This window comes from Coregonus lavaretus (genome assembly GCF_964263955.1).
Source record: "Coregonus lavaretus genome assembly, chromosome: 3".
In the NCBI taxonomy this organism is placed as follows: Eukaryota; Metazoa; Chordata; class Actinopteri; order Salmoniformes; family Salmonidae; genus Coregonus; species Coregonus lavaretus.
In genome coordinates, this window is record NC_139990.1 from 33,983,338 (window position 1) to 33,996,487 (window position 13,150).

At 42.0% G+C, this 13,150-nt stretch overlaps 1 protein-coding gene across 1 annotated transcript in view; it reads right to left on the minus strand.

Annotated features, from left to right (window-relative positions):
• Positions 1 to 3,614: 3,614 nt before the first annotated feature.
• The window catches only part of LOC311121535 (phosphatidylinositol 4-phosphate 5-kinase type-1 alpha-like), a 40,891-nt gene continuing 31,355 nt past the window's right edge, over positions 3,615 to 13,150 (minus strand). Inside the window, exon 17 of the mRNA XM_084157973.1 lies at positions 3,615 to 3,765. Coding sequence (XP_084014099.1) covers positions 3,763 to 3,765 — 3 coding nt within the window. The 3' untranslated portion in view covers positions 3,615 to 3,762. The remainder of the gene's footprint in view (positions 3,766 to 13,150) is intronic.

The window sequence follows — 13,150 nt, forward strand, 5'->3', positions numbered from 1 at the left end:
CAAGGCCCATTTCATAGAGCCTGGTGTGCAGTGTCTAACCCCGACAGTGTCAAATCACTGCAATTCGGATCCCTGGTCTAGTCCAGGAATCTACTACCTTATTAAACAAAGCAGGGTAAAGCTCAGACAGCACATGGGACACTGTTGGAATAGGTATACTTCAATACAATAATATAAATCACTGCATCTCTGTTGGAGGGGTACAACCAAGTATTGCATGGCATGTTCCGCAACCCAAACCCATACCTCATGAATCTCAACGTAATGTCGGCAAGGTGGAAAAAATCTACCGTTCTGCCCTTGAGCAAGGCTGTTAACTCCCAACTGCTCCCCGGGATCCGATGATGTGGACGTTGATTAAAGCAGCCCCCCACACCTCTCTGATTTAGAGGGGTTGGGTTAAATGCGGTAGACACATTTCAGTTGAATTCATTCAGTTGTGCAACTGACTAGGTATCCCCTTTCCCTTTCCCTTTCCTCCATCTTTATACATCAAACAACCCTTCAACATTTTAACTGATTTTGAAGCCCGAAAGGCCAACTCTTCATTACAAGGGGAAAATGGCCTGCAGATCAGGCAGTCTTTAACTATTCTAGGGCTTCTCTAGAGGTGTGTGTGTATATACACTGAACAAAAATATAAATGCAACAATTTCAAAGATTTTACTGAGCTACAGTTCATATAAGAAAATCAGTCAATTGAAACATTCATTAGGCCCTAATCTATGGATTTTACATGACTGGGAATACAGATACAGTGCATTCGGAAAGTATTCAGACCCATTTACCTTTTCCACATTTTGTTACATTACAGCCTTATTCTAAAATTGATTAAATAAAAAAAATTCCTCAATAATGGCAAAGCGAAAATAGTTAAATTTTTTTTGCAAATGTATTGAACATAAACAGATACATTATTTACATGAGGAAAAAAACGATTTAATCAATTTTAGAATAAGGCTGTAACATAACAAAATGTGGAAAAAGTCAAGGGGTCTGAATACTTTCCAAATGCACTGTATGCATCTGTTGGTCACAGATACCTTAAAAAAAAGGTAGGGGTGTGGATCAGAAAACCAGTCAGTATCTGGTGTGACCACCATTTGCCTCATGCAGCGCAACACATCTCCGTTGTATAGAGTTGATCAGGCTGTTGACTGTGGCCTGTGAAATGTTGTCCCACTCCTCTTCAATGGCTGTGCAAAGTTGCTGGATATTGGTGGGAACTGGAACATGCTGTCGTACACGTCAATCCAGAGCATCCCAAACATGCTCAATGGGTGACATGTCTGGTGAGTATGCAGGCCATGGAAGAACTGGGACATTTTCAGCTTCCAGGAATTGTGTACAGCTCCTTACAACATGGGGCTGTGCATTATCATGCTGAAACATGAAATGATGGCGGCGGATGAATGGCACGACAATGGGCCTCAGGATCTCGTCACGGTATCTCTGTGCATTGAAATTGCCATAGATAAAATTCAATTGTGTCCGTAGCTTATGCCTGCCCATAACATAACCCCACCGTGGGGCACTCTGTTCACAACATTGATATCAGCAAATCACTCGCCCACACGACGCAATACACGTGGTCTGTGGTTGTGAGGCCTGTTGGACGTAGTGCTAAATTCTCTAAAATGACATTGAAGGCTGCTTATGGTAGAGAAATGAACATTCAATTCTCTGTCAACAGCTCTGGTGGACACACCTGCAGTCAGCATGCCAATTGCACGCTCCCTCAAAACTTGAGACATCTGTGGCATTGTGTTGTGTGACGCCAACTGCGCATTTTGTTCCCAGCACAAGGTGCACCTGTGTAATGATCATGCTGTTTAATCAGCTTGTTGATATGCCACACCTGTCAGGTGTATGGATTATCTTGGCAAAGGAGAAATGCTCACTAACAGGGATGTAAACAAATATTAGCACAATTTGAGATAAGCTTTTTGTGCATATGGAACATTTCGGGGATCTTTTATTCCAGCTCATGAAACATGGGACCAACACTTTACATGTTGCGTTTATATTTGTGTTCAGTATACCTCTATGGCTGAACCTGTCATATTGTTTAAAATGACACCTTTCTCATTGGGGGATCAATGGAAATATCAAAAGGGGACAACATTCCACACCTGAACCCTCAAGTATCACCTACAGGAGTGCTATGGCTGCTTCCTGTTATAGAAGGGTATACATATAGGGATTATAACGGTGTACAATCATTCTATATTGATTTTGGTTGAGGAATGAGTTATATATTTGTTTTATAGGGGATCAATAATATTATTCATTCATACGCTAAAAATAATCCTGTTGAGAGAAACTATTTGTTGATCCTTGTTTATGTGCTTATCCATAGTAAATTATTGTTCTATAAGGGGACACTGTGTTTCCTGACTGAGTCCCTCTCTGGCCCCAACTGTCTAATGCCACGAAGTGCTAGCTAAGACCCATCTTTACACACTAGAAACTATAGGCCCTGCTGGCTTCATGCCCTAAAATACTGTCTTAATGGGTTTACCAAACACTGTACATTCTAGCCATTCCAGCATACATGGTGTGTAACATTCACAATGAGCTTGTGGAGCAAGGCCAAACATCTAAATATGTCACAGGGATAAAAAAAAAAAAAAAAATGTTTCTTCAAACAGTACTTCTGAACACCAATAGCGGCATTCTGTCATAGCACCACAGTTTGGAATAAAATAATGTATACCAATATAATGTAATGATAGTATAGTACTGGCAAGCTCAATATGGAAGATCTCCAGCAATCCAATTCACAGGCAGGATGAATGAATCACAAAAGGGAGAAACAGTCTTGGCGCCATTTGGTTACTGATGTGAAGGCTTGTTTGGCCTGCTCTTCTCACATAAGGCAAATTGTTAATGTTGCATGTCTACCATTCCCTTGAATATAACAATACTAGGAGTCTCTTAGTTTCAGAGATGTGCAGGTCCTGACAGAGGCACCCGTTCGGAGTTGCAATGCACAATGTACCACAACTACAACTTAGATGTACTTGTCTAATACACAACCAACTGTCGTCTAATAACAAAGGCACCCATGCACTCTCAGATACAGTACTACCTAGTCCCATGCACTCTCAGATACAGTACTACCTAGTCCCATGCACTCTCAGATACAGTACTACCTAGTCCCATGCACTCTCAGATACAGTACTACCTAGTCCCGTGCAGGGTTTGATACAGTACTACCTAGTCCCATGCAGGGTTTGATACAGTACTACCTAGTCCCATGCACTCTCAGATACAGTACTACCTAGTCCCGTGAAGGGTTTGATACAGTACTACCTAGTCCCGTGCAGGGTTTGATACAGTACTACCTAGTCCCATGCAGGGTTTGATACAGTACTACCTAGTCCCATGCACTCTCAGATACAGTACTACCTAGTCCCGTGCAGGGTTTGATACAGTACTACCTAGTCCCGTGCAGGGTTTGATACAGTACTACCTAGTCCCGTGCAGGGTTTGGAAAGTTCAAACGAGAGGGATCACATCAATGGAATTTGGAAGTATGGTCCCCATAACAGCCTCAACTGTCATCCCAAATGTACTCCCCTCTTAGTCTTTATTTTCTGTTTCCCTTCTTTACCTCGTCGCTTTATCCTTCCATAGTTTCTCTTTCATAAGGCCTTCAAAAAGTTTCTGCTTTCATCTTACACTCATCCCATCTATCGACTTACTTTTACCTCATTTTCATCACATTACAGTCCATTTCGGTCTTTCACAGTAAGTTGTTCACTGCAAAAGAAAAGAGGTTGATCAGATAAGTTTCAATCCGCAACAAAAAAAGTACAACTCCAGTTTGGCCTTTTCCCTGTCAATCACATTTGAAACTAACCTTCAGAAGAGAACACCTGTGTGCCATGTATGATTAGTATTTTAATTGTTCGGTACTGAGAGATTGAGGTATTGAGAGGTTGAGGCTAGGGCTGGGCGATGTGGCCTAAAAACCATATTGAGTTTCTTAAACTTATGGGCGATTCACAATTATACATCTCAATTCTTTAAATGTTTTCTCTAAATAGCTTTGTTGTACAATTAAAAGGTCAAATACACTGCATTTCAAACAGTGAGCAATAATCAAATGAATTCAGGGTGTGTGAAATTAGGCTAAATAAGCCCCACTAATAATTATATTATTTTATCAAACTAGTTTAAGCTGCTTTTTTGTAATAAATCACTGATCTGGCTTTCAAGTCTGTCTATGAAAATGCCCTTTTTGTTACAAATTTAACCAGAACCATGCATAATGTACATTCACTAATAATGACTAACTTCTTCTAGCAGGTATTGAGGCATGGGGAGGGGCTTGGTGTGTGTGTGTGTATCTGTGTGTGAGAAAACAGAGGAAGAGGCGAAGCAAGAGGTTTCACTCGCCAAAATCTGTCCAAAATAAGCCCAATGCATTTCTATGGGCTTCTTTTGGACCTAAGCTTGTCGCCTGCCTTCCTGCCTTTGGGACAACGACTCCCATTGTTAGGGCAGAGACATGAGTATCTCATCATTAAGAAGGAAAGACAAGGCCAAAAAGACAACATGAGAACAAGCGGACATAAACGCTCATAAAAACAAAACAGAAAACTTGATTCTTGCGATACAGGCATTTGGAATATTGCGCAAAAACATACATTTTAATAAATCAAATTAATTTGATGTCACCCAGCCCTAGTTGAGGTTTTGAGGGAGTGTTACAGAATATATGTTATGTAGGATAGGTCTTAGGTGCATGATTAGACACTACCACTTCCACACTCCATTCCCAGGGGGCAGCAGCAACTGGGTCCATGTGCTCTGTCAAGCCTTGATAAAGCCCACAGGTGCAGGCAATCATGAGGATCACTACTTGAGAGAGAGGTGGCCATAGCGCCTCTCGGCCTGACAGTGTTTTGTTTTAGTTAGTTTTGGACCGGCCTTTTGGAGTTTTTTTGTAAATATGCATTTTGGTCGCCCTTTTGAACAACAAACAATTATCTGCTTGGGCTAGCCAAGCCATGTGAGTCAGGATGGAGCTGGTCCTGGATCCAGGTAAGTTTGCTGTCTCCTGAGCACATGTACATTAGTGTTGCAAGGTATACCGTAACATATGTACTTTTTTCGACACTAGAACATGAAAAACTGTTTGGTACTAGAATTTCGGTACTTCTGTCATGTGTCTCATGTTGTCTACTGATTGAGAGAGGATCAAGGTCTATCAGCGCAGCCGATGTCCCCTTACATCGCGAGAGCACCGTGCCTGCTCAACTTACTCATAGTTAGCTCTAGCCTGCCATGAGGAACCACTGAACTCACTGGGAGTCTGGGCTGCAGAACCAATCAGTTGGACAGGCCTTTGATTTCCATAGGGGGCCATGTTATTTTTCACGGGACCTCCTATGTGTGCACGCGCTTGCGCATTCACAATTTGTTTAATGGCTGTAATAGTGTAGACCATAGGCAGCTCGTGAGTTTCAAGTTTAAGGAAGCTTACTAGTTAGCCTACCATTTCTACTGATCTGCGTGCCAGTTATGATTATTTTTATGTGCATTTTCTTGGAACAGTTTCATTTCAATAATAACGTTTTTGTTTCTCAAAATCTTTGGCACGTGGTTAATCATAAAACTCTTAAGTAAAATTATAAAAATCTAAAAGTTAAAATTCAACTATGCCGAGAGCACTAGCCTCTGCCATATGGACACATTGATACACTGTGATCCATTGGTGGCTAAATAAACGAGAGCATAGAACTTAGAGATGCAGCAGTAGGCCTATAACTTCCATTGTCAAGTAAAATACATAGGCCTAAAGCCGACAAATAAAAACAGTAGAAAATATCCTGATAAATTCCGGTTCTTTCAATTACATTTGACATTTTAGTCATTTAGCAGACGCTCTTATCCAGAGCGACTTACAGGAGCAATTAGGGTTAAGTGCCTTGCTCAAGGGCACATTGGCAGATTTTTCACCTAGTTGGCTCGGGGATTAGAACCAGCGACCTTTTGGTTACTGGCACAACGCTCTTAACCACTAAGCTACCTGCCGCCCAATCACATTCATCTACTCCGCCTGTCTGCCTCCCTTTCTATCCGTCTTGAGTCATTGCTAGTGACGTGCAACATTGTATCAAATCATCACTTGGTCCAGCAGGAAGCTGTTGCTCGCGAACTTGCAACCTTGTACCAACTAGCCTATTCTGGGCCCTCAGTTTTCTGCGCCTGTGAGCTCGGGACATAAAGCTGTTTTCTTGAAATGACGTTTCCATTGCATATATGGGATCATCAGATCATGATATTTTGCTCTTTCACACGGCTTGGTGATTATCGAAGCTGGGTGTGTTGGAAAGATTTTTCAAATACTGAGGAATTATCATTCGCAATAGATTTTAATAAACAGACTTCGTTGACTTGTGTGAGGCGAGGAAAAAATTAGTGGCATATGGTGAGTTAAAACAATCAGACATTGCCAAATAGGCACTTTCATATATATATATATATACATACATACATATACACACACACACATCTATATATTCTGGAGAGAGATGCACCATATCTTCGCCCCACCCCCTCCCCTTCTTGATTCAACATTTTAAATTATACTCAAGACACATTATCTTCACACATATTTTAGACGCTTTTCACTGACAGCCTCAACTCAATCAGCTAGACCTATTGCCACGTGCGCTGCCCAAATCGCTGCCTTCCCAAACACTGGTGATTTGAAACAATCCACAGCAAAAAAAAAAAAAGAAGCTAATGATCCTCTGTGGCTAAGTCATGCTCCCTGGTGAAGTATTTTTAATTATTTTATTTAGACACGAGTAATTATATAATTTTGGCGAAACATCAATTTACTTTAGGGCAATCCAGCATCCTAATAGTGCACTGTGCACCGGCCAACTTTCCTTTTCAATTCCTAAGAGATCTGTATATAATGACGAGATGCTCATGTCTCCACCCTAACAATGGGAGTTGTTGTCCCAAAGGCGGGAAGGCAGGCGACAAGCTTAAGTCTGCATATTACTCCCATAGAAACACATTGGGCTTGTACTGGACAGAATTTAGCGAGAGTGAGACCTCTTACTTCGCCTCTTCCTGTCTGCTGAAACTATATCACCGGAGAAAGCATCCTGGCGAGCCAAACAGCATCCCTCTATATGTAGCCCATGTATCTGATACTGTCTGGACAGAAATAGTATGACATGCCATACTCTTTTGGTCCAGACAGCATCAGATACATGGTCTACACATAATGAGACAGAGGGTCGCTGTTTCGCTCGCTTATGGTCCTCATAAGCCGATTTCTCTGACGCACATCTTAAATTAGGTTAGACTTAACTAGGCCTAAGACCCAGGGTTCATACACATTTTGAAAGATTTAATTTCATGACTTCTCCATGACTTATGACCAATAATTGGTGGCGTCTCTAGTATGTATGTATAAAAAAGTACGCGTAAATGTGGTATCAACACGGAGGCTGCACTTAACCTCCCACAAAATATACTGAACACAAATATAAAAATGCAACATGCAACAATTTCAAAGATTTTAGTGAGTTACAGTTCATATAAGAAAATCTGTCAATTTAAATAAATTCATTAGGCCCTAATCTATGAATTTCACATAACTGGGAATACAGATATGCATCTGTTGGTCACAGATACCTTAAACAAAATGGGCCTCAGGATCTCGTCACGGTATCCCTGTGCGTTCAAAATGGCCATTGATAAAATGCAATTCTGTTCGTTGTCCGTAGCTTATGCCTGTCCATACCATTACCCCACCACCACGGGGCACTATGTTCACAACGTTGACATCAGCAAACACTCGCCCACACAAAGCCAATCACGTGGTCTGTGATTGTGAGGCCGGTTGAATGTACTGTCAAATTCTCTAAAACAACGTTGGAGGCGGCTTATGGTAGAGAAATTAACATTCAAATCTCTGGCAACAGCTCTGGTGGACATTCCTGCATTCAGCATGCCCATTGCACACTCCCGCAACACTTAAGACATGTGTGGCACTGTGTTGTGACTAAACTGCACATTTTAGTGGCCTTTTATTGTCCCCAGCACAAGGTGCACCTGTGTAATGATGATGCTGTTTAATCAGCTTCTTAATACACCTGTCAGGTGGATGTATTATATTGGCAAAGAAGAAATGCTCACAAACAGGGATGTAAACAAATGTATTATATTTTTTTATGATGGAAAAAAAGCTTTTTGTGCATATGGAACATTTCTGGGATCTTTTATTTCAGCTCATGAAACATGGGACCAACAGTGGGGAGAACAAGTATTTGATACACTGCCGATTTTGCAGCTTTTCCTACTTACAAAGCACGTAGAGGTCTGTAATTATTATCATAGGTACACTTCAACTGTGAGAGATGGAATCACATTTTATGATTTTTAAGTAATTAATTTGCATTTTATTGCATGACATAAGATTTGATACATCAGAAAAGGAGAACTTAATATTTGGTACAGAAACCTTTGTTTGCAATTACAGAGATCATACGTTTCCTGTAGGTCTTGACCAGGTTTGCACACACTGCAGCAGGGATTATGGCCCACTCCTCCATACAGACCTTCTCCAGATCCTTCAGGTTTCGGGGCTGTCGCTGGGCAATACGGACTCCCTCCAAAGATTTTCTATTGGGTTCAGGTCTGGAGACTGGCTAGGCCACTCCAGGACCTTGAGATGCTTCTTACGGAGCCATTCCTTAGTTGCCCTGGCTGTGTGTTTTGGGTCGTTGTCATGCTGGAAGACCCAGCCACGACCCATCTTCAATGCTCTTACTGAGGGAAGGAGGTTGTTGGCCAAGATCTCGCGATACATGGCCCCATCCATCCTCCCCTCAATACGGTGCAGTCGTCCTGTCCCCTTTGCAGAAAAGCATCCCCAAAGAATGATGTTTCCACCTCCATGCTTCATGGTTGGGATGGTGTTCTTGGGGTTGTACTCATCCTTCTTCTTCCTCCAAACACGGCGAGTGGAGTTTAGACCAAAAAGCTCTATTTTTGTCTCATCAGACCACATGACCTTCTCCCATTCCTCCTCTGGATCATCCAGATGGTCATTGGCAAACTTCAGACGGGCCTGGATATGCGCTGGCTTGAGCAGGGGGACCTTGCGTGCGCTGCAGGATTTTAATCCATGACGGCGTAGTGTGTTACTAATGGTTTTATTTGAGACTGTGGTCCCAGCTCTCTTCAGGTCATTGACCAGGTCCTGCCGTGTAGTTCTGGGCTGATCCCTCACCTTCCTCATGATCATTGATGCCCCACGAGGTGAGATCTTGCATGGAGCACCAGACTGAGGGTGATTGACCGTCATCTTGAACTTCTTCCATTTTCTAATAATTGCGCCAACAGTTGTTGCCTTCTCACCAAGCTGCTTGCCTATTGTCCTGTAGCCCATCCCAGCCTTGTGCAGGTCTACAATTTTATCCCTGATGTCCTTACACAGCTCTCTGGTCTTGGCCATTGTGGAGAGGTTGGAGTCTGTTTGATTGAGTGTGTGGACAGGTGTCTGTTATACAGGTAACGAGTTCAAACAGGTGCAGTTAATACAAGTAATGAGTGGAGAACAGGAGGGCTTCTTAAAGAAAAACTAAGAGGTCTGTGAGAGCCGGAATTCTTACTGGTTGGTAGGTGATCAAATACTCATGTCATGCAATAAAATGCAAATTAATTACTTAAAAATCATACAATGTGATTTTCTGGAATTTTGTTATAGATTCCGTCTCTCACAGTTGAAGTGTACCTATGATAAAAATTACAGACCTGTACATGCTTTGTAAGTAGGAAAACCTGCAAAATCGGCAGTGTATCAAATACTTGTTCTCCCCACTGTATATGTTTTGTTCAGTGTAGAATACATGTTAGTAGGGCTGGGCGATATGGCCTAAAAATAATAGGTAGATTTTTTTCAAACATACTGTATACCGATTTTAATGTTTTCTGTAAATAAGCTTTGTTGTACAATTTAAAAGGTCAAATACACTGCATTTCAAAGAGTCAGCAATAATCTAATGAACTCAGGGCTTGTTAAATTATACCTAGGCTAAATATAAGCCTTCCACAACCATAAGCCCCACAATTCTTTATCAAAATAGTTTAACCTGCTTTTTTGCAATAATCACAGATCTGGCTTTCAAGTCTATGAAAATTACCTTTTTTGTTACAAATTTAACCAGTACCATGGCATATTGCACAGTCATTATTAGTGAATAACTTCTTGTAGCAGGCATTATAGAAAATTAACACAGGTATCATAAACAATCTCTCAAGCACAAGCACACGTGCTAGTGAGTAGCCAGCTAATCTTTATACTTCAAGTTTAGCCAATTTGGATCTATTTGCTAGCTAACAAGGTCAAACAGCCCATATACCTTCTTCAAGAAATGTACCTTTGAGTTTAGTCATATTTATCTTCGCTACCTTAGAAGTGTTTACTTTGCAGGCTGACTAGCATCTATTGAGTTGCTCCATACAGTGCATTCGGAAAGAATTCAGACCCCTTCACTTTTTCCACATTTTGTTACGTTACAGCCTTATTCTAAAATGGATTAAAAGATTTTTTTGTGTCAATCTACACACAATACCCGATAATGACAAAGCAAAAACAGGTTTAGAAAAAAACATACCTTATTTACATAAGTATTCAGACCCTTTGCTATGAGACTCGAAATTGAGCTCAGGTGCATCCTGTTTCCATTGATCATCCTTGAGATGTTTCTACAACTTGATTGAGTCCACCTGTGGATAATTAAATTGATTGGACATGATTTGGAAAGGCACACCTGTCTATATAAGGTCCCACAGTTGACAGAGCATGTCAGAGCAAAAACCAAGCCATGAGGTAGAAGGAATTGTCTGTAGCGCTCCAAGACATGATTGTGTCGAGGCACAGATCTGGGGAAGGGTACCAAAAAACATCTGAAGCATTGAAGGTCCCCAAGAACACAGTGGCCTCCATCATTCTTAAATGGAAAAAGTTTGGAACCACCAAGACTTTTCCTAGAGCTAGCCACCCAGCCAAACTGAGCAATCTGGGGAGAAGGGCCTTGGTCAGGGAGGTGACCAAGAACCCGATGGTCACTCTGATAGAGCTCCTCTGTGGAGATGGGAGAGCCTTCCAGAAGGACAACCATCTCTGCAGCACTCCACCAATCAGGCCTTTATGGTAGAGTGGCCAGACGGAAGCCACTCCTCAGTAAAAGGCACATGACAGCCCGCTTGGGACTCTAAAGGACTCTCAGACCATGAGAAGGCTGTCCTGTAGCTCAGTTGGTAGAGCATGGCGCTTGCAACGCCAGGGTTGTGGGTTCGTGTCCCACGGGGGGCCAGTATGAAAAATGTATGCACTCACTAACTGTAAGTCGCTCTGGATAAGAGCGTCTGCTAAATGACTAAAATGTAAAATGTAAATGAGAAACAAGGTTCTCTGGTCTGATGAAACCAAGATTGAACTCTTTGGCCTGAATGCCAACTGTCACGTCTTGAGGAAACCAGGCACCGCTCATCACCTGGACAATAGCATCCCTACGGTGAAGCATGGTGGTGGCAGCATCATGCTGTGGGGATGTTTTTCAGCGGCAGGGACTGGGAGACTAGTCAGGATCGAGGGAAAGATGAACAGAGCAAAGTACAGAGAGATCCTTGATGAAAACCTTCTCCAGAGTGCTCAGGACCTCAGACTGGGCTGAAGGTTCACCTTCCAACAGGAAAACGACCCTAAGCACACAGCCAAAACAACGCAGGAGTGGCTTCCGGACAAGTCTCTGAATGTCCTTGAGTGGCCCAGCGAGAACCCGGACTTGAACCCGATCGAACATCTCTGGAGAGACCTGAAAATAGCTGCCAAAGGTGCTTCAACAAAGTACTGAGTAAAGGGTCTGAATACTTAAGTAAATGTGATACGTTTTTTATTTTTAATACATTTGCAAACATTTCTAAAAACCTGTTTGTCATTATGGGTTATTGTGTGTAAATTGATGAGAAAAAAAACAAACAATTTCATCCATTTTAGAATAAGGCTGTAACGTAACAAAATGTGGAAAAAGTGAAGGGGTCTGAATACTTTCAGAATGCACTGTATGTACGTGTATATATTACTGAACAAAAAATAAACGTAAACACGTAAAGTGTTGGTCCCATGTTTCATGAGATGTAATAAAAGATCTCAGATTTTTTTTTGGCACACATTTCTTTACATCCCTGTTAGTGAGCATTTCTCCTTTGCCAAGAAATCCATCCACCTGACAGGTGTGGCATATCAATAAGCTGATTCAAAAGCATGATCATTACACAGGTGCACCTTGTGCTGGGGACAATAAAAGGCTACTTTAAAATGTGCAGTTGTGTCACAAAACAGATGTCTCAAGTTTTGAGGGAGCGTGCAATTGGCATGCTGACTGCAGGAATGTCCACCAGAGTTGTTGCCAGAGAATTTAATGTTACTTTCTCTACCATAAGCAGTCTCCAATGTCGTTTAAGAGAATTTGGCAGTACGTCCAACCGGAATAAAAACAGACCATGTGTAACCACGCCAGACCAGGACTTCACCTGCAGGATCGTCTGAGACCAGCCACCCGGACAGCTGATGAAACAGAGTATTTCTGTCTGTAATAAAGCCCTTTTGTGGGGAAAAACTCTTTCTGATTGGCTGGGCCTGGCTCCCCAGTGGGGACTGCGCCCCTGCCCAGTCATGTGAAATCCAGAGATTATGGCCTAATTAATGTATTTCCTTATATGAACTGTAACTGTCTTCTTGAAATTGTTGCATGTTGCGTTTTCTTTTTTTGTTCAGTATAATAGTGTAAATATAGGACACTTGTAGAAAGCAGCATGGTTGTCTCCAACATCTTTCTGCATCTGACTATGCAGACCGCAGAGTGAATAGCAAGAATGTGCTCGTAACTCCATGGTCGAGCAACTGCTCTCTCTGAGGGACAGGTTGCGGGGCTTGGTGTGGGAAGCGGCATGCAGCAGGAGGCAAGGGAGAAAGCCTCCTCAAGTAGCAAACTGAGTAAACTATAAAAACTGACATTACACGCGCCAGAGTTGCGTATCCCATTTAACAAACCAAACATTGAAATACCGTTATATAAGGTAAAATAAAGACCCAAACTGGTCTGTG